This window comes from Rutilus rutilus (assembly GCF_951802725.1).
Source record: "Rutilus rutilus genome assembly, chromosome: 17".
In the NCBI taxonomy this organism is placed as follows: Eukaryota; Metazoa; Chordata; class Actinopteri; order Cypriniformes; family Leuciscidae; genus Rutilus; species Rutilus rutilus.
This window is the reverse complement of record NC_140230.1, coordinates 12,356,751-12,383,622: the sequence shown is the minus strand read 5'-3', so window position 1 is coordinate 12,383,622 and position 26,872 is coordinate 12,356,751. Positions and strand designations below refer to the sequence as shown.

At 39.8% G+C, this 26,872-nt stretch overlaps 1 protein-coding gene across 1 annotated transcript; it reads left to right on the top strand.

Annotated features, from left to right (window-relative positions):
• The first annotated feature begins 1,522 nt into the window (after positions 1–1,522).
• On the top strand, positions 1,523–26,349 carry LOC311306738 (angiopoietin-1-like). Its single transcript, XM_084435289.1, has 9 exons — positions 1,523–2,158; positions 9,788–9,943; positions 10,145–10,266; positions 10,362–10,594; positions 12,834–12,961; positions 14,793–14,894; positions 22,317–22,483; positions 23,592–23,722; positions 25,507–26,349. Exons 1-9 carry the CDS (start codon positions 1,778–1,780, stop codon positions 25,665–25,667), a joined length of 1,581 nt encoding a protein of 526 aa, XP_084291415.1. The 5' UTR covers positions 1,523–1,777; the 3' UTR covers positions 25,668–26,349.
• The last annotated feature ends 523 nt before the right edge of the window (positions 26,350–26,872 follow it).

Here is a 26,872-nt window from a genome sequence, read left to right as displayed (position 1 = left end):
CCCTTTGATGGACTTCAAAACATAAACGGCCATTCACTGCCATTATAAAGCTTGGAAAAGCCAGGACATTTTTTAATATAACTCAGATTGTATTCGTCTGAAAGAAGAATGTCATATACACCTACTGTAGGATTTTGCTTCATAGGTCAAAGAACAGGAAATATGCAATTGAAATAAAAAAAGTTCTAAAATAATTATTAATTACACTGGGCATGCCACCAATGATACATTAAAAGTTGAGTAATTACTGAAACATCCCTGTAGAGCAAAAATTTTGTACAGTACCGTTTTTAGGTTATAGGAGTCATGAGATTATTCTCATAATTTACAGAAATGTAAAACCCTTGCCTTTTACTGACATTAAAACAACACACAGAAAGTGTATTCACAAAAAGGTATATTTATATAATGATGTTTAATGTATAATAATGTTTAATGATAATGTTTAAGACCACATTTGAATGTTTTACTATGAATAATGACAAAGAAATAAAAGTTGCCATAGTATTATATATTGTAAAACATTGTTTAAGAAAAAGCTGTTGATTTGAGGGATCAGGGTTTTTCAGTAGTGCTAAATCATAACATTTATCTTTCAGATTTATTTAGTTTTAGATCAGTATCAAGCAGTGTGTGTTCAAATTTGACATGAAACAGATGTTGTGATAATCTTTCCTTCCCTATTGTACGTATATATCCGAATAAAATAGCTTTTTCCTCTTGGGTAAGCGATTCACGGACAACTTTCCCAGCGCATGAAATCCCCCAAATGCCAGCAAACCAATGAGAACGAGGGACAATGATGATGATACAAAACTACAGAGCGTAGGCGCCAAAGCTGCAGTGGATCCTCTTACCTGAAACCCAACTGGCAGATCTGAAGAAAATTACCTACGTTTAGGCAAATAAATAAATGACAGACAGTTACATACGTATTACCAAAATGTTATCATGTACGCTTTATGAGACCTCAAAATAAGGGAATTTATAGTAATGTATAGTGTTAATACTATAGTGCGAGTTCACAAATGGCTTGAGTATGCAGAGCATTCACAGCTTATATGGACCGCACGCTTCTGACACACACACATGTTGGTTCTCCATGTTTTATGGATGTAATGATTTTATGTATATTTATTTATGTCCACTGTATATTCCATCCAGCTACACTAACCCTATACCCCTAAACCTACATACGTATCACAGAAAACTTTCTGAGTTTTTAGATTTTCAAAACATGTAGTATGATTTATAAGCTGTTTTTCACCAAAAGTGTCCCCATAAGGTCAATATTTACTGCTATTACTATCCTTCTATCCATTTGGTCCCCATAAAATAGGAAATACCAGGTACACACACACACACACACTGACACACATACTCTCACTCACATTCTTTCACAGTCTGCCAGCAGTTTACTCTTACAACACTCAGACCCCTTTAAAACACACACACTGACCAGCCGTCTTTTCTGAACACACAGTCTACAAAACCTGCTGTTCACTCTCTCACACACACACACACACACACACACACACACACACACACACACACACACACACACACACACACACACACACACACACACACACACACACACACACACACACACACATAAGTGTGGAGGCAGAGGTGGCAATCACTTGTTCTATGGTTCTGGAGCAGGACAGAGGATTGGTGTATTTATGGTAAATTCATTCACAGGAATCACAGTGTCTGGAATTTTTTTTTTCTTTGTATCTCAAGATGGACCTTTCCTAAATGCATTTATTTAGAGATGATCATTCAATCCATAAAAGGAGATTTGGCAGTCTGTAGCTGCTTTACCATAAAGATGAAGATCACTGTTCTTCTGCATCTGACTCTATTGCTGGTTAGGACATCAAGCCTTGAAGATTCACCTGTGGACAAATTAACAGATGTTTCTGGTGGAAGCAGTCAGCATTTAAACTCTGTTCAGCATGGAGAATGTAGCTATACCTTCATACTGCCAGAACCTGAGGAGAGCAGAACTGGTAGCTGGCCAGAAAAACATGATGGCAATTATGAAGGTAACAGTGTCCAGAAAGAATCTCCTCAGGGGAAGCAAAGCCACTTAAACCAGCAGATCCAACACCTGGAGCTTGCCATGGAAAATTACACCCGCTGGCTCCAAAAGGTAAGTCAACATGTCATTTAATGTTCTGCGAGAGGAGAGTGAACGGATCACACGCTCTTAAAAATAAAGATTCATTATTAGCATCTATTGTTTCATGAAGAACCTTTCATGTAATCTTTCTATTGCACAAACGGTTCTTTTTAGTGTAAAAAGGTTCTTCGGATTATTAAACTGCTCTTCGCACTAAGGTGTGGGGTGGGAGGAACGTAAATGAAACATACATTCGTTCATGAAGAGGACAATGTGAATAAATCTAGATTTAAATTCGAAGAGACAAGATAGTCTTTGCATGAGCTGTAATTGTATTCTTATCCAAAACAAGGCGATCTGAACATTACGGAACGCTAACGCATTTTCTACCACAGTTCCTCCATGTTTCAAGCTAACACTTGTTAGCTAACACTAACACTCGTGTTATGTGTTTCACATTATGTAAGGTGTACATCGTGTAAGGTGTTTCATTCATACTCGAAGCCGGAGGGTGATCTCTCTCACAGAAAGTTCGAAACGTATTTGTATAAGAAATAACTTATGACCTTCCAGGAAATCCCTTATATGGACAAAGGCATCCAGCTATTAGCTGTAGCAGCAGCTGAATAAAAAGCCTAAACGTTTTTACTGATGGAACGTGGACAATAAATAGCAGCACAACTTTTTCAACATTAGTCACGTTTCCATTAAAGATTTGCGCAAAACTTTTGCGATTTTTTCTAAATATCGATAAAAAACGATTGCGAAATGACGGCGTTTCCTAACCGATGTTATGCGACTAAAACGTCATTTTTTCCTCCCGCGATAAGTCATTCCAAAAAACATGAGAGTTTTTGCGAAATTTACGTGTTTCCATTGGACGTATTTTCAATTCGTAATTTCAATTTGCGCAATTTGAAGGGTAATGGAAACGCAGCTACTGATAATAATCAGAAATGTTTCTTGAGCAGCAAATCTGTTATGAGAATGCTTTATGAAGGATCACGTAACACTGAAGACTGATGTAATGATGCTGAAAATTAAACTTTGATCACAGGAATAAATCACATTTTACAATATATTGTAATACTAATTGACAATATTACTGTATTTTTTACTGTATTCTTTGATTAAATAAATGCAGCCTTGGAGAGCAAAAGCATTAATTCATTAATTCATTAATTCATTCAAAAACATTAACAACTGCAATGTTTCCTAACCTATACTGTATATTTTTTTCTATATAAGAGATGAGATAAGAAAAACAATCAGACAAAGGGCAGACTAAAACTGGTATCACACCTGACATTTCTTTCCCCCTCACTTCTGAAATGATGGCTAGGACCCTGGTCATCCATTTCATTTAAGCACATTTAATGCACCACTAAATTGTGTAAAGTTGTGGAATGAATTTATCTTAGATTTATATGTGTTCATTATAAAGTGGGTTTTAACCGCAGAGCTCACATAAATAAGAATGAAACACTTTAGGCTCATTACGATACATCATTTCTGTGTCTGTTCAGTCTCTCGATGTCAAGCATTACTTTGGGGAACAGCTTTATAGTCAATGATACAGTCTAGTGCAACACACTCTCACTTCACTGTAAAAACAAAAACAAAAAACAAGGTAAAAGGACTTTTAATCGGTTACCGGAAAATGCCCTTATAGCCTATAGTGAAAACCTGTATTAAAAAAATATGTATTAAATTTCATGTAACTTTACAGTAAAATGTTGTTAAATGTACAGTGTTTGTAGAAAAAGAACAAATAATCTTATCATTTCAGTGAAAAAACATAATTTGACAGTAATTTGGTTATTTCAGTCAATGAAACATATATTATGATTTTTTTTATGATAATTTAAGTTCAATAGAACTTAAAATGTTGCTATCATTTTTATCTGCCAAGTTCTGGCAAGCACAGCTGGTTTACTGTTAATGTCAAATTTACAGTGTATTTTACACTTTGGCGAATTGGTATTTACATAAATTCGTACGATCTCATTCATAATTTTTTTACTCTCTGCGGACACCCAACTGAGGGTTAGGTTTAGAGCTGGACCATCATGCTAATTTGTACAAATTCATATGAATTTGCCACCAATCCACCCAAACAGAAAATAATTATGTTTTCTCATGAGTTCGGGCTGGTCTTAGTGAAGTTTCATGGATCAGTTTGTTCTATTGTAGATTGGGAAACAGATTTTGACATCTTAGCCGCGCTGTTTTAAAGGAGCCGTAAGATTGTGGCCAAAACTGGTACTGCAATCACTTTTAAATTACTGTAGAGCGGTGTATCCCCTCCCCCTCCCCCCTGACTCGAGGTTGCCAGATAGGCTGCAGGATCCAGCAAGAACGTTTGTAGCTGCAGCTGTGGTAACTAGAGCTGAGCTGGCAACCCGGATGCCGAAACACTACTGACTTCGTGATTGGTAGATAGGTGGAGGGTGGCGCTTCAGGCCAAAACACAACATGACAACATCAACATCAGTTGAGGGCTGCAACTTCACTTTTTAAATGACAATATCCTGGCCGGACTACTGTTGTCAGTGATATAAGTACAGTATTTGAAATGAACATGATTTCTTAATGTCTAGTGACATATCAGGGCCATTTTATGATTAACTGAAATACATTTCTTACATACAGCTCCTTTAACTTTTGCTAACTTGTGTTAGCCCTGGTGTTTGCTTATCAACATCATTTATTTTTCAGTCTCCTAACCCTACCCATCACAGAAAACTTTCAAAATATGTTACAAAAAATGCAGAAATTGCTTGCAATGACCAATGAGAATGTGCTTCTCATCCTTGTATACACAACTGGACTATTCCCTCTTGATTTCAAACTGACACGGCTCTTTCCACACCTTCAAAATTGATTTTATGCATTCCTATCGGTCATATATATATATATATATATATATATATTTTTTTTTTTAAATATATGTATGTATTTATATTGTATGCCTACATGTGTATATATTTTTGGTCTTAAAAAAAAGTTAATTTCAAATCCACCTGACATGCCATAGGATTTTTATTTTGTGATGCTTTGATCAATGCACTTTATTACAGTTTAATGCGTAACTGTACACTCTTACATTTTAGGAGTTGATTTTAATAAAGCGAACAGATTTTTCTTTCTTTTTGTTATATTATGATTACATTTAGACATGATTTGGATACATTAATTTAGTTTTTTTTTTTTATTCTTTTAAAATGCCCTTTATTTCTAGATTTTAGGGTTTTACCTTTGTCTGAGACTGACACTTTTAGCCATAATCTATGAAAACCCACTATAAAACTTAATTCTTGTTTACTAATCTTAACCATATAAAAAAATTCTAGAAATAATAATATAATTAAAAAAAAAAAATTAACTCAAAGTTGTGGCATAATTTCTATCAAACCAATTTCGCTCCAATCAAATAGTTATTTACACTTATTGCAAATAGCATAGTGCAAAGAAATACGGCTATTTTCACTAAGTGTAAATAGCATCTACCAGTGCCTTTTTTAATGTGGATCATTCAACATCAAGCTGTGCTTTTGTCAAATTATGCAAGACAAAGAAATCTTTAAAATGTCATTTCCATCAGCATCATTTCCGCCTCAGAACTCTATCAAACAAATACATAATTTGAGATGATTTACCTCAGATGATATACTAATACAGTGAGTCTGCATTATCTTGACCCACTGAAAAGTGTTCTTGTCCTCACCATCTGCAAACCACAGCCCCTGCTCTCTAACCACTGATATGCTCTGAAAGAAGATTGAGACCTGTTTAATCTCTGCCTGTGGCTATTTGGTCCAGCTAGAACAATCTTAGGATGCAGGGCACTAGATAAACACATCCTGTTACAACACTTCAGCTGAGTGTTATACACTCCAGGCCCAGAGGACATAAAGCTATCACTTCAATGCAGTGAGTATTTATACATCTTGGACTCCATCTCACCATGGGAGCAGCTGAAAATATCTCTTCCTGTAAACACTGTATAAAGTGCTGATAAGGAACCCAGAGAATGTACCAGAACTGTAGCTGTACTCTGTGGGATGTGTTCAAATTATCTTTTTGATGGAAGACTAACAGTAAGCAGAAGCGTCATAATATCATTGAATTTGTAAATATGTTCAGTTTGTAACTGATAAGTGTTTACTAGCAGGTGCACAAAAGCAAGCATTCAGCCATGGAAAGAAGTAGATTTTAGTCGATTTTTTAAATTATTTTTAAAATCTAATTTAAATCATGTGCAATGGTGCAGTATTCAGAAGATGAAGGGAGAGTAGAAAAGTAGCAGTATGTATTCCAACAAATGAGATAATTAGACAGCCAGACAAGAGAACTGTTCAGTTTTGGTTTTGTTTTAACTTTTGCCTGCCTGGTTTCCCTAGTTCTTTTTTTTTACCTGTTTCTGTTCAGTTGATTACTCTCCCAGTGTATTTAAAGGTGCTGTCTGTAAGAATGACAGCTAGTGGTCCAAATAGGTACTGCAGTCCAAATTCAAAATATCAGAGATTGTTGTTTCCCCCGACCCCTCCTCCTCAGACTTGACGCTCATGCGGGTTGCCAGTTTGAGGACATGCAACATGAACGAGCGCAATTGACAATGAAAGCAGAGGAGACTTACATAAGTTGATGAGTTGATTTATCCACGTTTTAATATGCTCTCGTTCATAGAGATTTTTAGATGGATACCGAGGCTTTTTAGGTTGTGTAGAATCTGCAATCTCTGACCTAGTTTGTTTGCTCGTCTCCAAGGCTGCGATACGCTACCAACTGCCATCCCGGGGTGTCGAAATACTATTGGGTGAACTGTCAGTGGGCGAGATCACACTTCCAAAACAAAAACATGAACATGTAAAATAATAAGTAACATAACTGGCTGTAGAAGTGTTTTTCAGAGAAACAAGTATGTGAACTTGGCATGTTTCCTAAATATCTGCAAACATATTGTGGTATTTTTATTATTTAGTAGAGTAAAAAAGTTACATACAGCACCTTTAAGCCTGGAGTTCTTTCTGTTTGGTGTTCAGTCTCGTTTATGTTAGACTTGGTTGTTTCCTGAGCTTTATTCCTTGTGATTCTCCTATGTGTTCCTTGTTGAATATATTAAAGCCCATGTAGGATTTCCGTTTTGGTCAAACAACGACCCCTAGAGTCGCTGTGGACTACTTGTATTTAACGTTACTGTCGTAAATACCACTCACGCAGCAGTCTCTTCACTCACTGATCCTGAGCCTGATGCCCCTGTATACCGGTCCCTGTTCAGTCGGATAGAAGCTGTAACGAGTGGCAATAAGGTGTGTCCCCTTTAAGAGCTGCGCGCGCCCTGTTTAACTGACTCGGCACAGTCTGTATTGTATGTGCGCCTCGAACACACCGTAAGCGGATTGTTTCTGTTTGATGCTCATTCTTGTCCTATTTTTGTCTATCAAGTAATGCTGTGGACGGTAAAACGTGTGACAGACAGTTACACGAGTTCGATTGGGGAATAAACAACGCGTTACAAATCGTCGGACATCGAACAAGCACAGCTAGCCTCCGAAGATGTCTACTAATCCATCAACAAGAACGCCAGGTGCTTTTTAGCTCACACCAACGAGTAAAAAGCTTGTCCGAGTGATATACAGTATAAGCAATATACTTACAAGTCCAACAGCATGCGAGGACGTGTTGGGGGAAGTGAGGTAGCCTATGCCGTAAAGCAGTCGAATTTTGTAGTTCTTTTTGTGCGCGGGTGTTACAACCCGAACCCCGAAGTTTAAAAGTACGATTAAAAACTATACAAACCCCATCAGGCTATGGCAGACGCGTCATTCAACCTATTTTAAGTCGATGTACCATCACAAGCGTTTTGGAAATATATTATGAAGGTTGAAAAGTTACATAGTGTTACTTTAAAGGACTCCTTTGTGTGATGTCCTTTGTGATTGTGCGCTTACTACAGCCACCATACTGTGACAAGAACAACACAGCGTAACCAACTTTGCATAAAGACAATAACTGACCATGAACTGATGAAACTGAGGGGTATACACAGGGCGGGCAACAGGATTACACAGGATTTAATTAGAATTACAAACACGAATAAAAAGTGTTAAAAAACTACAAACATAGCAGAAGTGTGAGACTTGCGGTTAAGTAGAGAGTGGTTTGAGAGAGTAATAGTAAACTGTATTTATAGTTGTGAACCCTGCTTTGTCTGGTTCACAACCTGTCTAAATAGGTTCACCCCGGTCCATTTATGTACATAATAAAGAGTATAAACTATCTATAAAGTTGCATCTTGTAAGATGTAAGTCAATATTTGAACAGCTTTAAAGATTTTTTAATATAGATATTTGAGTAAGCTGAAACCCAATACTTACATTTAAAAGTGTAATCCAGCATTTTCTCTCTCGAAAACTAAAATATAAACAGTTGTTTTTACAGGGATCCACAAGTTCTATCCTTTAGGGCCCAAGGAAAGAAAGACACATTTGTTGGCCACATTCGAAGGAGTCTTCAAATTGGCACAGTCTTCGTCGAGGCACTGTGGTCATGCAGCCTTCTGAATGAAGCATTTAGCCACTGAATTGAGACGCAGCTAAAGTGTCAGATCAAAAATGATTGAACTTAGCCATGCTAACATGTGAAAAGATCTTAGAAGTGTATTCATTGGTTACTTTTGGTTTTGAAAAGCCTTTATACCATTTTCCAATTTAATAACTCTAAAATGTCTTGTGAAGTTACCCTCAAATACAAAGTAATAACAAGCGCCGGTACTCTAATTTCAAAAGTTTTTGAATGTACTTTTAATAATGTCAGTTTTTATCATCAGTTGAACCACATACATTTTACTAGCCTTGCCTTGTCATAAAAAGGTCAAATTATTTTATATTGTAAGAGACTTGCTGACATTGATACACATTCAAGTGGGTCTTCAGGGTTCCTCTCTGTGAAATCATGTTCTGCTTTTTCCTGGTTTATGTTTTTTATAAAGAAATTAAAATCATGCTTTTCAGAAGATGTGGATTCAAGACAAGTCAATGACCCATTTAGAACTTTTGGGATAAATTGAAATGCCAAGACAGTCAAAAGTGGACTATACTGCCTTCATATAAGTGATCCAGCCGAACACATTTCATCATGTTGTGGAACTATCTGCATAAGCACAACTGCACAAAGCTTAGTTTTCATGCACGAGGTTGCCAGAGCTAACAAACACATCTCTATTTTATCACCAACATGGGATTCCAAATAGACTTTGTCTAGTTTATAGATAAATATTCATTGTTCAATAGAGTATTTATCCCCATTCCCTCTCAGAAATGTGGTAGAGTGCCTCATATTTAAAAAAATATTTCACAAAAAGACATTAATGATACTCTGGGTGTTTGAGGGTTTACGATTAGGATTCCTCATAGTTTTTTCTATCTGGTTCCCACACTTTAAACTGAGAAAATTGACTGTAAAATATAATTAATACAGTCTTATTCAGAGTGTGTAGCTGCTCAATACTAGGCTGATTCAATATCATACAGTTGCCCCCCAAAAGCACAGCTGCAAGTATTTAGATATATTATATGTGACCATATATAAAGACCACAATGAATAATGTATGTTCCTATTCATTCTCTCTCTTTGCATATGTGTGTTTGCATATAGATTGAGGTCTTTGTAAAGGACAGTCTGACAAAAGACACAACACACCTGCAGAATATTGCTCTACATAATGAAATGACAACCATGCTGGATCTTGGCACCAAGCTACTTTCCCAGTCCACCCAACACATCAGGAGACTAACAGACACGGAGACACAGGTGTGAATGCATATCCAAAACGTCCAAAAACATTCATCAAAACATGCTAATATTGGCTTATAAGTATTCTTGGGAATTCATGAGTTTACATAATAAGAAACACCCTTTTTTTTACAGTGCATTGATGGCCACAGGGATTTATGAAACTGAAAAGTGTCATTAAAACACATCAAATGCTGTATGTCATTATATATATGACAGGTTTTCAATCAGACTTCTCGACTTGAGATTCAGTCACTGGAAAACGCTCTGTCCTCCAACAAACTTGAGAACAAACTCCTCTGGCAAACCAGTGAGATCAACCAGCTTTGGGACAAAACAGGGTATTTTTCGCTGACACTACTTTTCTACTTTGTAATTTTTTTTGTTTTCTGGTAACTGTCAAATGCAACTCTGTCCTATTCATGTCTGTGTTCAGTACTCTAGAGCAGCGTATTCTTAACATGGAGGCACTTCACCATGCAGAACTGGGTTGGATAAAGGGTGAGCGGACAGAGCTTCAGAGACTCCTGGCATCCCAGAGCTCTTCAATACAGAGCTTGGAGCTCAATCTAGAGCAGGTCGTCACAAACAACAGCGCCCTCTACCTAGAGCAACTACAAATGTATAGTACCATCAATGATCTGTTGAAACTGTGCTCCAAGAACAAAGGTACAAAAATTGGAGAAACAAATTGTGTACTGCACATGACATTCAGGGGAAATAAACAAGATACTGTAGCATGGCCATGATTTAAGAATTTGTTCCCACAACTTGTTAATTTGTTCCCTTGTTTTAATTTAGCCACATTGTGGCCACGTGGCCAAGGGAACTAAAATTATGGAACAAATCAGTACAACGTGGCCACGATTTAACTAAAACAAGAGAACGAATTAGTACAACATGGCCACAAATTAAATCGTGTGAATGAATTCTAAGTTCATGGCCACAATATCTATTTTTATTTTCTGCATGTCATGTGCATGCTATCGTTTAAAAATATTCTACCAAAATGCTACCAAATGAATGTATACTCATGAACGCATGTTAATATCTTATAAGAATCAGCCTTACACATTTTCACTGTGTCATTGTCATATTTAATTGATTATCTATTGGAATTGTATATACACCACCATCTACCCTGCTCAAACATAAGCACTAGTGTGAATTAACCCCTAATCCATAGTCTACACTCACCTAAAGGATTATTAGGAACACCTGTTCAATTTCCCATTAATGCAATTATCTAATCAACCAATCACATGGCAGTTGCTTCAATGCATTTAGGGGTGTGGTCCTGGTCAAGACAATCTCCTGAACTCCAAACTGAATGTCAGAATGGGAAAGAAAGGTGATTTAAGCAATTTTGAGTGTGGCATGGTTGTTGGTGCCAGACGGGCCGGTCTGAGTATTTCACAATCTGCTCAGTTACTGGGATTTTCATGCACAACCATTTCTAGGGTTTACAAAGAATGGTGTGAAAAGGGAAAAACATCCAGTATGCAGCAGTCCTGTGGGCGAAAATGCCTTGTTGATGCTAGAGGTCAGAGGAGAATAGGCCGACTGATTCAAGCTGATAGAAGAGCAACTTTGACTGAAATAACCACTCGTTACAACCGAGGTATGCAGCAAAGCATTTGTGAAGCCACAACACGCACAACCTTGAGGCGGATGGGCTACAACAGCAGAAGACCCCACCGGGTACCACTCATCTCCACTACAAATAGGAAAAAGAGGCTACAATTTGCACGAGCTCACCAAAATTGGACAGTTGAAGACTGGAAAAATGTTGCCTGGTCTGATGAGTCTCGATTTCTATTGAGACATTCAGATGGTAGAGTCAGAATTTGGCGTAAACAGAATGAGAACATGGATCCATCATGCCTTGTTACCACTGTGCAGGCTGGTGGTGGTGGTGTAATGGTGTGGGGGATGTTTTCTTGGCACACTTTAGGCCCCTTAGTGCCAATTGGGCATCGTTTAAATGCCACGGCCTACCTGAGCATTGTTTCTGACCATGTCCATCCCTTTATGACCACCATGTACCCATCCTCTGATGGCTACTTCCAGCAGGATAATGCACCATGTCACAAAGCTCGAATAATTTCAAATTGGTTTCTTGAACATGACAATGAGTTCACTGTACTAAAATGGCCCCCACAGTCACCAGATCTCAACCCAATAGAGCATCTTTGGGATGTGGTGGAACGGGAGCTTCGTGCCCTGGATGTGCATCCCACAAATCTCCATCAACTGCAAGATGCTATCCTATCAATATGGGCCAACATTTCTAAAGAATGCTTTCAGCACCTTGTTGAATCAATGCCATGTAGAATTAAGGCAGTTCTGAAGGCGAAAGGGGGTCAAACACAGTATTAGTATGGTGTTCCTAATAATCCTTCAGGTGAGTGTATATTTTCAGAAGAACATTTGTGAGATCACAAACACTCAGTATTGTTTTGCACTGACAGTTTTGTCACAGCTCATACTTAATTTATTTAAACCTGTCTGCTTTTCATCACGTAGACTTCAAATCTGACTGGCCCACATCAGGGTTCTTGCAGACCATAAATAACCTCTTTTGCTGCCAAGTTTTACTTGGATCTGAAACATTGTGTGAAAAGTCACAGAGTCTCACAGTTCTCACGTCCCTCTTCAACCTGATATAGGAGACTGAGCAGTTAGAGCAAATCATAGAGATATTTGTTCATTCACTTAAGGCTTTTAAGATTCAGTTGGTAGCCCAACACTGAATTGAGCAAACATCTAATTTTAATATCCATAAGACTATGACGACAGTTATTTGTGTTTAGGTAGCTTGCCTATTTACAAACCTGTTTGTTTTCTCTCTTTCTGCAAAATTTTAACACATTCTTTACTTTTTTTTATTCATGCCTGTTTGAAGCAGTGAGTCCAAATGTTTTCAAACAAATGGATGATATGATAAAATACAGAGACTGTGCCGAACTCTTCAGGGCTGGATTTAACAGGAGTGGAATTTACACCATCTACATTAGCATGCAAGACATGCATAAGGTCAGTCTAAATGGGATCTGATAACACATGCTACAGTAGTGAGGCCAATAGTGTTGCATTTGTCATGTGTTATGGTGGAAGTGTACCTATACAGCACTTTTTTATAGTGTACCTATACAGCACAGAGTATTTCTTTTAGTTCAAAAATAGTTTCTCCTACCTTAATGTGCAGAGACAACTATAAATAAGCCATTTATTTAGCCAACACTTTTTTCTGTGATACTTTCAACATTACCAACACACTCTTATGGCAATGAGAGTTGGCGAATTCGTATGAATCTCATTCATATATTTTCGTATGACCTGCTTACATCCCACTGAGAGTTAGATTTAGATGTTAGGGTTTGACCTTCATGCTTTCCCCCCTAAAAATCAAAATGGCAACTCCTAAAATAGTAACTTTTCTCATGAGTTTGGGTTTAGAATTACTATTTGTTTGAGCAGTATGACATAGCAACAATGGCAATGGGATGAGTTGGCATAATTTGGGGCGGGACTATCTTTTTGATCGACCAATGACAGGTGGGGGCGGGGTAGTGTTTGTATACCTTGTTTGAAAGTCCTTATTTTTGAAATTCTGTTTGGTCCTGTAACTAGTGACACAGAAATTATACACTCCATCTTAATTTAAACCAACATCAAGATACTAACCTAACTTATGTCACCTCCGTTTTAAAGTGTAAGTGGTTACACTTTATTTTAAGGTGCCCAAGTTTCAGTGTAATTATACAAATAAGTAGTGAATAATATTAATTAATGAATTTACTATATAATTAGGCTTAGCGTTTGGTTTAAGGTTATTTGCTTGTAATTATGCATAATTTACTGTTGTTACTATAGCATGTACAAGATGTGTAACAGGTACACTGTAAAATAAAGTTCTGCCATGTACATTTTTAGTTTGCTATGCAATTTTTTTTTTTTCAATATATGACACGTTATGATAAGTTTAATGGTTACACTTTATTTTAAGGTGTCCTTGTTACAGTAATTATACGCTTAAGTACTGAGTAACATTAATTAACTACATGCTAGGTTTGGTTTAGGGTTAGTTGCATGCAATTTTGCATAATTTTTAGTTATTACTATATCGTAACTACCTGTAACGTAAAGTGTTACCGTTTTAATTAATAGGCCTAAATACTTTAATTAATAGGCTATATAGACACATTTATGGCTGTTAAGTTTTGCAATACTTCCAAAGAGCATACACTCCAAATAAACCATGGGTGACACACTGAAAGAAGTCATGGTCGTACACATAAACCAGAAATGTTGTGTTTGTTTGTTTTTCTGGAGTAATCAGCCTACAGTATATCTATGTGCCAGAATACTTTACACTGGAATAGGTATTGACTGGCTCAGGAAGAGCAAGAGCTGGAAATACTCTTGGCTGAACTCTCTGAGTAACAGCTGGGTAAATGCTGCACTCAAGAACTTACACTACCTGCACTGGCCTCGTAACTTATTTCTGAGCTCAAATGCTGTCATTGGCATGCCCATTATTACATTTGACCTGGTCAGTGCCCATATTAGTGAAAGAGTGATATACTATAAAAAAATTCAACCAGCTAAAATTAGTTACATTTAAGTTAATTAAAAAATCTGTAATTTTTAATGCAATTTTACTTCTTTTTTTTTTACATTGTAAGTGTACAAACGATAATTTTCCACTCAAAGCACAATCTTCCTTAAAAAACATTAATTTTTATGCTTACTCTCAGGTTTTTATGCACTGTTCTAAATTATGGAGATAAAATCTCTGAATTTGAGGAGTAGAAGATAAATACTAGAAGCCGATGTCTTATCCTGTTATATCTCCTCCTACTAGGTTTATTGCAACATGGATAGTGCTGGTGGGGGCTGGACCATCATACAATCAAGGAAAGATGGAACGCTGGACTTCCACAGAACCTGGAAAGATTATAAGATGGTAAAATGCAGTCCTACGGAGTGAAACAAATAATTTATCAAGACACATCTGAAATGGCAATAAATGTTCTTGGATTCTAGGTTTATTACTCTGAATGAAATTACGAACGAGGCCTTATTAAAACTATTAAGGAACATAATTTATGAACAAAGCAAGCCAGCAGTGCAGTTCAGCATGTGCAAAGGGTACTGAAAGGACAAATCATAAGTTTGTACTTATTAGCAGTGCTGATCGAGGCCTGGCATAACTCCCAGAAGTGACTGGTCTGGCACACGCAAAGAGGCAGCAGTTGCTATCTTGATTTGACTCATCGAGAGGACATGATTTGCCTGTAGTGTGAGCAAGCCAATTTTCACTATTCTGATCCTGTAATGGGTAATTAGATTAGATTAGATTAGATTCAACTTTATTGTCATTACACAAGTACAGGTACAAGGCAACGAAATGCAGTTTAGGTCTAACCAGAAGTGCAATAGCAGCAAGTGCAGGATATACAGTGGTTCCATAAGTGCAGAACATGGATATGTACTGAATAAATATAGAGTTGAATACTATTATAAACAAAAATTTACAGATAGATTGTCCTATGAATATAATATACAGATAACTATTACTATGAACAGAATTTACAGCTAGATATGTACTGAATATAATAATATACAGATGGCTATTACTATAAACAGAATGTTTACAGATAGATATGTACTGAATATAATATACAGATGGCTGTTACCATAGACAGAATTTTACAGATAGATATGTACTATGAATATATATACAGATGGCTGTTACTGTAAACAGAATGTGAGCATAATATACAGATGGCTATTACTATAAACAGAATTTTACAAATAGATATATGTATAAGTTAGGCTAATGAGCAGTATAACAATGGATTTAAAGTAGTGCAAATAAAGTTAATAATAAAGTTAATAAATTATAATAATAATAATAATAATAATAAAGTTAATAAGTTAATAAAAAGTTAATAAATAATATCTCCACGATACAATGCAGCAGCTGTCACAAAACAAATCCTATTACTGTAGGTCTTTATGAAAGAAAAAAAATACCAACTAAATATTCTAAGAATTATTAAAATACCTAGTTCTGGCATGAAACTCTAGAACTCAGCGCAGGCTGATAAGTCTTTGACTCATTTGGTAGCGATCACAGCATTATCTACATGGCACAGCTGATTGGTTGCTTTTGCATCAGCATCCAATAAGCTGCGGCTCAACATGCAAACAAATACCGGGGTGTTGCTGGTAGCAGTATGCAACGCGCTTTCAGAAACCCTGCACCTTCCTTAGCTCCACATGTATAGATCTGCTACGGGGGGGTAATTTATGCATGTCACATGTGCAGCAGTAGCAGCATGTCTTACATGCTCACAGCAATTTCTGTGAATGTATTGGCAGTTGCAAGCCTCAGTACTTGCTCTGCAGCAGCATCAGCAGCGTAGCAGATCTATTCCGCCAAGACCAAATACTTTAACATTGCCATATGCATTACCATGCCAATCTCTATTACCTTACCAATCTCTGGAGAGTTGTCATGATAGAAACTGAGTTAAAACTACAGAGCACAGCACATAACATGTGGGAAGAAAAAACTAAACAAAACAAGATTTTGTGTCCACGAATTATGAATTAGTATAAAAAAAAGTAATGGAGACTTTGTTAAACACCAGGTAAATATTCTAATTATGAATTTGAGTAAGGGGTTGGACTAGGTTTAAGTTTCAGTCAGTTGTTTTTGTACAACCCAACTCTTACAATTTCTTATAATATATTTTAATACATATTGTGATACCAACCCACCAATTGGCCAATAACCATTCATCATCCCCATTATTGACTGCACCTACACTCTCATTAGTATAAAGTACTTTGGTTTGTTTTTGATCGTTGCCTGTTATAAAAGGATACCTGTTGTGAACCTTGGCATGATACAATTGGGATTGTCCCTGTGTTTATCTTGAATTTTCAAGTAAAGCTTTGACTTCGACACATGACACAAATGAATTATATAAATTATATGAATTATAATCAAATATGAATTATAGTCAAATTACAGTCTTGAACCCCCATGTTTGAATGCCAATGTAACAATGTAACGTCTCGGTTACATATGGTAACCCTCATTCCCTGATGGAAGAAATGAAGGCGTATGTCCTGACCAACTGATAGGAATCTCGCTAGAGAGGCCAATCTAAATGGTAAATGGACTGCATTTATATAGCGCTTTCACAGACCTATGGCCACCAAAGCGCTTTACATAGCCTCACATTCACCCATTCACTCATACACCGACGGTATCATTCATACACATATACATCCAGCTCGTCGGGAGCAGCTGGGGTTAGGTGTCTTGCTCATGGACACCTCGACACTTGGTCAGGTGGAACCGGGGATTGAACCACCAACCTTTCGGTTTGTAGACAACCTACATGAACCACTGAGCCACTGCCGCCCCACTTCTACTTCTACTTCGAGTGAAACTAAAACAAGCCAATACACGTTGGCATGCAATCATTTGCATCAGCTGTTCAGCCTCGCAGTGCAGGTATGTAATGAGCAGAAGGTGCGATTGCATTTCAGTTTTTTGCTGAGCAGCAGATGTGGCGACGGGACGTATGTCTCCGTTCCCTCCCTCAGGGAACGAGGGTTACCATGTAACCGAGACGTTTCCTTATCAGTCATCACTTTTACGTACGTCGTGACCGACTGATAGGAATCCCTACCAAAACGCCACAGCTGCTGCACCCAATCCAGTGCCCTGTGCAAGCCTCTACACCTTCTTGCTTGGAAGGACGATAGGAGAGGGCTTACACAGAGTGTATCTGTCACTGTTGTTCCGTGATAACCCATACAGTGGGATTATTGGATAACACTGGGAAAGCGTGCCCTTTCTATGGGAGGGGAACGCTGCGGAAGCCACATTCTTCGAGGGAGTTATGTGGAAAAATACGTATGGACTAGCCCGAAGGTTGTACTGCATAAGAATATTGGGTGACTTAGCCCAAGGGAAAGACATGGGGCTTCGATTAGGAGCAGCCGTGGAGGACACACATATGGGATCCCCGTAGGGTCACACATATGGAACCCAGCATAGACACGGTTCTCAAGGATTCAACGGATAAAGGCCTGGCACCGGACGCTCCGGCAAGTCTGGGCCGAGGGTGTTGGAGGACTCAACAGGTTTTTCACTCTGGAGAATAAGGAGCACAGTAGGGTGTAGCAAGCCGACAGAGCCGGGCCTCTCAGTGCTTCTACCCGTTTAAGGTGAGAACACGGGAGGAGACCGGCTCTACATGTATGCTATAGTATCTAGCGAACGTGTTAGGTGTCGCCCAGCCCGCAGCTCTACAGATATCTGTTAGCGAGGAGCCACGTGCCAGCACCCAGGAGGATGCAACACCTCTCGTGGAGTGAGCATGCAACCTGAGCGGGCAGGGCACGCCTTGAGCTTGGTAAGCCAAGGCGATGGCATCCACTATCCAGTGGGCCATCCTCTGCTTAGAGACAGCCTTTCCCTTCTGCTGGCCTCCGTAACAGACAAAGAGCTGGTCTGAGGTCCTGACACTTTGAATTCTGTCCACGTACATACGCAAATCGCGAACGGGACAGAGCAAAGCCAGGGCTGGGTCTGCCTCCTCCAGGGGCAGCGCTTACAGGTTCACTACCTGGTCCCTGAAGGGAGTGGTAGGAACCTTGGGCACATATCCAGGCCGGGGTCTCAGTACAACGTGGTTGTCACCCGCCCCGAACTCTAGGCACGATTCCTCGACCGAAAATGCTTGCAGATCCCCTACCCTCTTGATCGAGGCCAGTGCAATCAGCAGCAAAGTCTTCAAGGAGAGAAGCTTTAAGTCTGCTGACTGCAAAGGCTCAAAGGGAGCATCCTGAAGTGCTCGAAGCACCAGGGAAAGGTCCCAAGAGGGTATGGAGGGAGGATGAGGAGGGTTTAACCGTCTCGCCCCCTTAATGATTCTGACAACCAGGGCGTGCTTTCCCACTGATTTACCATCTATGTGGTCGTGATATGCTGAAATAGCAGGAATGGAATAGCAGCATGGACTTGGGTGGACCATAATTTAGAACTCTGCCTGAGGGTGGAGGGAGACAGCCTTCGCTCCAACCCTTGCTGCAAGAAGGAAAGCACAGACCCTATTGAACATCTTCAGGGGTCCTCTCAGCCAAAAATAAAACCACTCGACGAACAGGTTCCACTTCAAGGCGTACGCATGTCTCGTAGACGGTGCTCGCGCAGAAGTGATGGTGTTAAGTACCTCTGGGGGTAAGTAAGCCGGGGACATACATGGCTCGAAGCAACCTTAGATGCTCCAGAGGAGGAGATAGCGGGCGAGTTGCGACATGCGATGGGAGCGTAGACCACCTTGTTGGTTGATGTACGCAACGGTCGCAGTGTTGTCCGTACGGACCAGCACGTCTCTGCCCTGTAGGGGCCTCTTTAAGCGGCTCAGAGTGAGACGTACTGCTAGCAACTCGAGGCAGTTGATGTGCCAATGCAGTTGGGGGCCCGTCCACACCCCTGACACTGCATGCCCGTTGTACGTGGCACCCTAGCCGGTGGCAGAGGCATCTGTGAATACCACATCATGCCTGGACACCTGTTCCAGGGGGACTCCTGCCCGCAGGAATGAGGGGTCTGACCACGGGCTGAAGGTCTGGCGGCACGCCGGTCTGATTGTCACCCGGTGAGTGCCGTGATGGCCATGATGCCAGTGCTGAAGCGGTCTCATATGGAGCAGCCCAAGCGGGGTTACCGCTGCTGCCGCTGCCATATACCCCAGGAGCCTCTGAAAGAATTTCAGTGGGACCGCCATCCTGCCTTTGAATGTGTTCAAGCAGTTCAGCACCGACTGAGCACGTTGCTCTGTGAGGTTGTCTGTTCAAACGAATCCAACTCCATACCGAGAAAAGAGATCCTTTGCATGGGGGCGAGTTTGCTCTTTTCCCAGTTGACCTGAAGACCCAAATGGCTGAGGTGCCTGAGCACGAGGTCCCTGTGTTTGCATAACTGATCTCGAGAGTGTGCTAGTATGAGCCAGTCGTCGAGATAGTTGAGGATGCGAACGCTCTGTTCTCTCATGGGAACAAGGGCCCCCTCTGTGACTTTTGTAAAGGCACAGGGTGTCTTCGGGACAGCCCGAAGGGCAGGACCTTGTACTGATATGCTCGACACTCGAACGCTAAGCGCAGAAACGGCCTGTGTTGAGGAAGAATCGAGACCTGAAAGTCCTTCAGGTCGATCGCTGCAAACCAATCTTGGGGACGGATGCATTCGAAAATGCATTTCTGCCTGAGCATTTTGAACATTAGCTTGTGGAGGCTCCAATTCACAACTCGCAGGTCCAAGATCGGTCGTGACCCACCACCTTTCTTGGGTACAATGAAGTAGGGACTGTAATGCCCTGACCTCATATCGGCTGGAGGGACCGGCTCTATCTCTATCTCCGCCCGCAAGACATGGGCATCTGCTGCTCTCACTGTAGTGGAGTGGATGGCCCGAAACTTGGGGGGATGCCGGGCGAACTGAATCGCATAGCTGAGTCTGATGGTCCGAATGAGCCAGCGAGGCGGACTGGGGAGCGCCAACCAGGCTTGCAGAGACCGTACAAGCATGACCAAAGGGACCGTAGGCGTGCATTTCTTCCAGAAATGGAAGAAACTGCTCTTTTATTGAGAATTTGGGTACCGCTGGTTTTGAGGCCAGCGGCGGAACACAAATAAAAGGAAACTGAAGGTTTTCCACCCGGCCCTCTTCGGGGGAGGGAGCGGTGCGGTCACCGTCAACCAGGCTCGCAGAGACCGTACCAGCATGACCAAAGGGACCGTAGGCATGTATTTCTTCCAGAAATGGAAGAAACTGCTCTTTTATTGAGAATTTGGGTACCGCTGGTTTTGAGGCCAGCGGTGGAACACAAATAAAGGGAAACTGAAGGGCAGGAGGTCGCCCCCGGCGACGAGCAGACTGAGGATCCGCAGGCTGTGGGGTGGAGGCAGCAGCTGACCATTGCGGCAGGATGTGTTTGATGGCTTCAGTCTGCTTTTGAACAGCCGTGAACTGCTGGGCGAAGTTCTCGACTGTGTCGCCAAAAAGGCTGGTCTGGGACACGGGCGAGTTAGGGAACAGGAGCTTGTCGGTGTTCCTCATGTCGGCCCGACACAGCCAGAGATTGCGTTCCTGGACCACCAGTGTGGACAACGACCCCCTGACTGCGCGGTGACCTTCGTCGCACGAAGCGTGAGGTCCATTGCAGCACGAAGTTCCTGGATAACTTGTGGGTTGTGACTCGTACACCCTTGTGCAGTTCCTTCAGTGCCTTGGCCTGTGCACGGCAGAGGCGGCTTCCCCACAGGCCTTGTAAGCCTTGCCGGTTAGGTCCGATGAGTACTTAAAGGCCCGGGAAGGAAGACACGGTTCTCTGCGCCAAGTGGAGTTAAGGCACAGCTGCATAGCAACGGCCCGCTCCACTGGCGGGATACGCGTGTATCCCTTAGCCGCCCCGCCATCAAGGGTGGTGAGGGAGGAGCCACCGGAATGGTTTCTGCAACCCTTTGAGGAGGGTTAGATTGAGACGCAGGCACGGAGACTCCGCCCCTTTGCAGGAACGAGAGTCTCGACCGCAGCTCCGAGATGGTCATCTTCTCACAATGGGTACATGAGTCATCCACGAAGGCTGCCTCAGTGTGTTCGAGGCCCTGACACACGAGGCAGCGATCGTGACCATCCCATGATCCCAGGTAACGACCGCATCCAGAAACACACAGATAGAACGTCATCTATTTCTTTTTTTTTTAAGACATGCTCTGTGTAAGCTCTTTTAGGGACTGCTCTCACTGGTGCTGAGGCACGCAGGGGAACGGTCACCGCGAACACAGACAAGAATGTGCACCTGTCTGTGCGCTGTTTCTCTCTCGCTGGTCTTACCAGCCGTGAAAACGAAGTAGATTGGCCTCTCTAGCGAGATTCCTACGTCACGGCGTACGTTGAAGTGACCGACCGATAAGAGAACAATGTAACAAATAACGTCAACAAATAATAGCAAATAATAATGAAAATGTAAAAATGCAGAAACATTTAGGGAATAGAGAATATTAGCTCAATGTAAAAACATCTAAAACATCTCATGACCGTTAAAAAATATTGTCTGAGTTGGCGATTTCATATAATGTAACTTGTGTGAAAAAGCACTAGCGTCACCATGAAGGTTGGCCCCTAAACCTAATAAGTGTAAGCAGATCTTACAAAAACATACCTGCAATTCATCAATTTGCTGAACTGTAAAAAAAATTCTAAATGTACACAAATTGTCATAAAATTGTGTTTAAACAGTAGAAGTCAATAGAAAGTTTCTACCATCAAACAAATGTGTGTGTTTGTGTATTTCAGGGCTTTGGGAGTCTGACTGGAGAACATTGGTTGGGAAATGAGTTGGTGTCCCAGTTGACCAATCAGAGGCAGTACACTCTTAGACTGGAGTTGACAGACTGGGATGACAAACTGGCCTTCTCCCAGTACGACAAGTTTTATCTTGGGAGTGAGAAGCAAAACTACAGGTAGAGAAATAAATGTATTAAAACTCAGTCATGACAAACTTTAAGTATGCTAGAAAGCTCTCGTGGTCCTTTTTTCAAATAGTATTAAAACCCCATAGTGCATAGCTTTGTGCTGCTTGATCAAACTCACTCACATCCTTTTCACAGAGAACAAACATTCATACATTCAGTTTGGCTTTAGTGTTGTTTATTTATCATCAATTCTGAGAGATAATGAACAGTTAATTTGTCTCTTTATGGTTCTGTTTACACAATACACAGTCAAAGCTAGACACAACGCAGAGGAATGTGTCTCGAGATGCATTTTTTAAAGTTGTGGACCGTTTACAAAAGACACATTTTCACAATTTGTCTGCATCAGTCAAGACATCTCTGTGTATTGTTGTTTTGTAGCAGCTCATGACATGAGCACCAACTTTCTGAAGATGAGTCGTCTTCTATTCTATTGACTGTGCTCCACTGAACTATTTTAGTTTAACCCATAAACTGGACATGTTTTAACTTGACATGCTGTCTTACAATGGTGCTGTTTGCTGTGCATAAGGTTTCGTGAACTAACAAATAACTGATAATGACAGCATTTATTCATAGGTTCATGTTCATTTATAAATATACCATTTTTCTTTGTAATCCATGCTAGTTTTTATACATTTATACAGTATAATACTTCAGTAAAAATCTATTACAATTATAAATTAACATTAGCCAAGCATTAACCAAGCATTGTTTATGGTTTGCTCATGATACCTGGTGAATGAACTAATGTTAATGAATTGAACTCTATTGTAAAGTGTAACAATAAACAAACGAACAAATAAATACATAAATCAGTAAATAAAGAAACAGGATGCAGTAATACTTTCTATTATTGTCACGATCTCCAGTGTTTCTCTTGTTCTTTGTCTGGTGTTGTTCAATGTGGATGTACAGTGTATGTGTGCGTGCATTTGTTTTAGTTCCTGTTGTTTCGATTATTTTGTTCTGGCCTGGATTTACTTTATTGTCTTGTTTAAATAAACCGTCAGCTGTATTTGGATCCATTGTCCTGTTTTTACCAGCCACCATTACATTTATACTCTCTTATTCACGATCTGTCTTTCTCTTTTAGGTTATTCCTGAAGAGCTACAGTGGTACAGCTGGAAGGCATAGCAGTTTGGTGATAAATGGAGCAGACTTTAGCACAAAAGACATGGATAACGACAACTGCATCTGCAAGTGTGCACTCATGCTCACAGGCGGTAAGCAGCGCGATAGCAGGTGTAGAGATCATGTAGGGAGCAAAAAGTACTTGCCAGAAAAAGCTGCAACTCTTCTAATGTTCCTGTAATCCTCTTGACAGCCTCCCTAACCAGTTTTCTTTGTTTATTGTGTCTCATGGTATTTCTAATGCTTTGGTATTTTCTTTGTAACCCTCACCTGAGCAACCCTTTTCAACAATGAGATACCATTGATGCTTTGCAAGCTCTTTGTGGCCAATAGCTCTTTTAGTAGCATTTAACCTGACATTTTAGATCTGACAATCTCATAAGAACAGCTGAGATTTATTTGGAGTTAATGGGAGACATTTCAGGTGAGGACAGATGTGCACTATTTCACATGAGCTTGATGTTTAGTTAATTCTGAACACAGATACATACCCAATTATAAAAGGGTGTGCACACCCTGTAAGTTTTTATTTTTATTTTTCTCTGAAATTTGTCACAGGTTTTCAGTGGCATTGCATAGGTTGTCATTTTTAAATTAAAAGTGCAAAAGTTCCGGTTTTTACACCACACACACACACACACACACACACACACACACACACACACACACACACACACACACACACACACACAAACAAACAGCTGTTTTAACAGGGATGTGCAAAGTGTAAACACTAAAATATTCAAATGTGTTTTAGAATAAGATGTAGGATATTATATTTCTTCTATAGACTTAAATTTATGATCCATGCTAAAAAAAGATATGTTCCAAATTAGAATATAGACTTTTTTTTTTGTCGTACCCTAGTTTTATCTTGCAGATGGAAACATAAGGCTCTGTCTAAGTTCTTTGAAGTGTTATAAACCCTTAGGGGCGGTTTCCTGAACAGAGATTAAGCCTAATCCTAGACTAAAATTGCCCTTTAAACCAGATTAACAGAAATCTGCTTTCTCTGTCAAGGCTTTGAATAGTCCTAGATTTAGTTTAGTCCAGAGTTTAATAAGCTGATTTCCTGGAGGAAGACTAGAGTTACTCCAGGACTAAATCGAGGCTTAAATTAAACCTACCAGGAGGCAGGTTTAACTTCAGATTAACATTGTGTTTCAAAGTGGACACGCGTATTATGCACACACACACACACACACACACACACACACACACACACACACACACACACACACACACACACACACACACACACACATATATATATATATATATATATATATATATATATATATATATATTACAAACAGACTTCCAGCATTTCTTTTCTTTTATTCAATAGCTGGTGTGTGCAGTTTATTTAGCTTGCTTAAAAATAATTTTCTCTTGTTTAGTACATCTTTTTCTGATTCCATTGTTTCCTTGGATTTGCTTCTCAGTTCCATGCAATTTTAAGCTTTTCTTGGTTCATTCCATGTTTTATAGGCAACCTCTATCATGCTAATTCAGATTAGCACAGTTGGTTTTAAATTAATCTGGTTTATTTTAGTTCAGGACTCCATAGTCCAGGTGTAACTAATCCGTACTTAATCTGTGTTACAGAAAGCCATTTTTTAAGACACGATTAACTATTCTAGATTAAGGCCTACTCCTGTCTTAATTTAAACCCTGTCCGGGAAACCGCCCCTTAAAGTAGCAACAGACCCTAACAAACACACTGCCAAGCAGGTTTAACCTGTAAGACACAATGTGAATGATTGTAGACCAGTAGAGAGATACAGCTGTAAGGGCTTCAGAGTTCAGTATCATTCCATCCATCCATCCATCCATCCATCCATGACATGTCTCTAAATTCTCTGTTCTTCTGAAGGCTGGTGGTTTGATGCCTGTGGCCCGTCAAACCTCAACGGTATGTACTACACCTCTGGGCAAAATTCTGGCAAACTTGATGGCATCAAATGGCACTACTTTAAAGGCCCCAACTACTCTTTACGTGCCACCACCATGATGATCCGCCCATTGAATTTTTGAGACATCAATCCTTTTGTCATCCTTAAATCTCAGATTTCTTCAGGTATTTTCTCACAATGAATGACCTTATGCTGTGTAACCGGTTAAATATTTTAATCACAACTGTGTGGGAAATGACATGTCAAACTATTTGTTTCTTGCTTTTCCTCATTTTATACATTGTGTTCTTTGTGTCTATTGTTTGCTGGAACTCTCCACTGAGGACTTGACATACCAGTGTCATCAACTTTCAGCAAATGTATTCATTTGTTTCTAATGTACTTTCATTTTGCCACAATCAGAAAAGAAGCATAAACACAATAAATGGAAAACAATAAAAACAATAAATGGAAAATGCATGATAAAAATGGTTTATGCATGACTTAGTGATAAGTATTGTTTCTGGAATCATTTCTGAGGTTGAATTGCATATCCTTGATGGCAGTTTTGTCATATATACAATTTTGCATAATCTTTTTACATGTCTATAAAAGAAAATGTTATATTTTGTGTATGGATGTGCATGTGGGGAAAACAATTGAATTATGAACAGTAAACTGTGTGTAGCGTTGCTAGAAGCAGAATATTACAGGATGATCTGTGTGCAGTAAAAGTTGCTGTAAACTGTTGTGAAAGATCTGATGGTATTATTTGCAACTTCTAATTCCAAACATTACAAATATGATTTGAATAAACGGTTGTCAAAACAGGCCATGTTGTTTTATTTCATTTTCTGATTTGATGAGATAAGAGTTCAGTAGAAACTGTAAATTCTGTCATAATTTACCATTAACCATGTCATCAACCTCATTTTGCTCTAAAATAATATGAATATTTTCTTGTATAGCACAAATAAAGTTATCAAAATGCCAAAGCTGTTTATCCATACAATTAAACTGTAACTTTTAAATAATACTCAAAATCATTAAAGGAGAACTCGGTAACTCTAGCGAACTCTACTCACTTCTTCACTGATTTTCCCTTTTGTTGTGCATGTTTTCCCCACGAGCTCCCCCTACAGCTTCACAACACGGTCGTAAAAAACTCACTTGCGGCGGCCTCCTCCCCCTCTCTACCGCTGCTCATGTGCGTTTGTTTTGATCGGAGCAAGCCAACTGTATCGTGTGGAGCTATGTCTACCGAGGTGGGTAATCTGGTAATACATCATACATGCGTGTTTGTTTATGTCGAATTGCCGTAAAGCAATTTGTGTTTCGCGCTCGTTC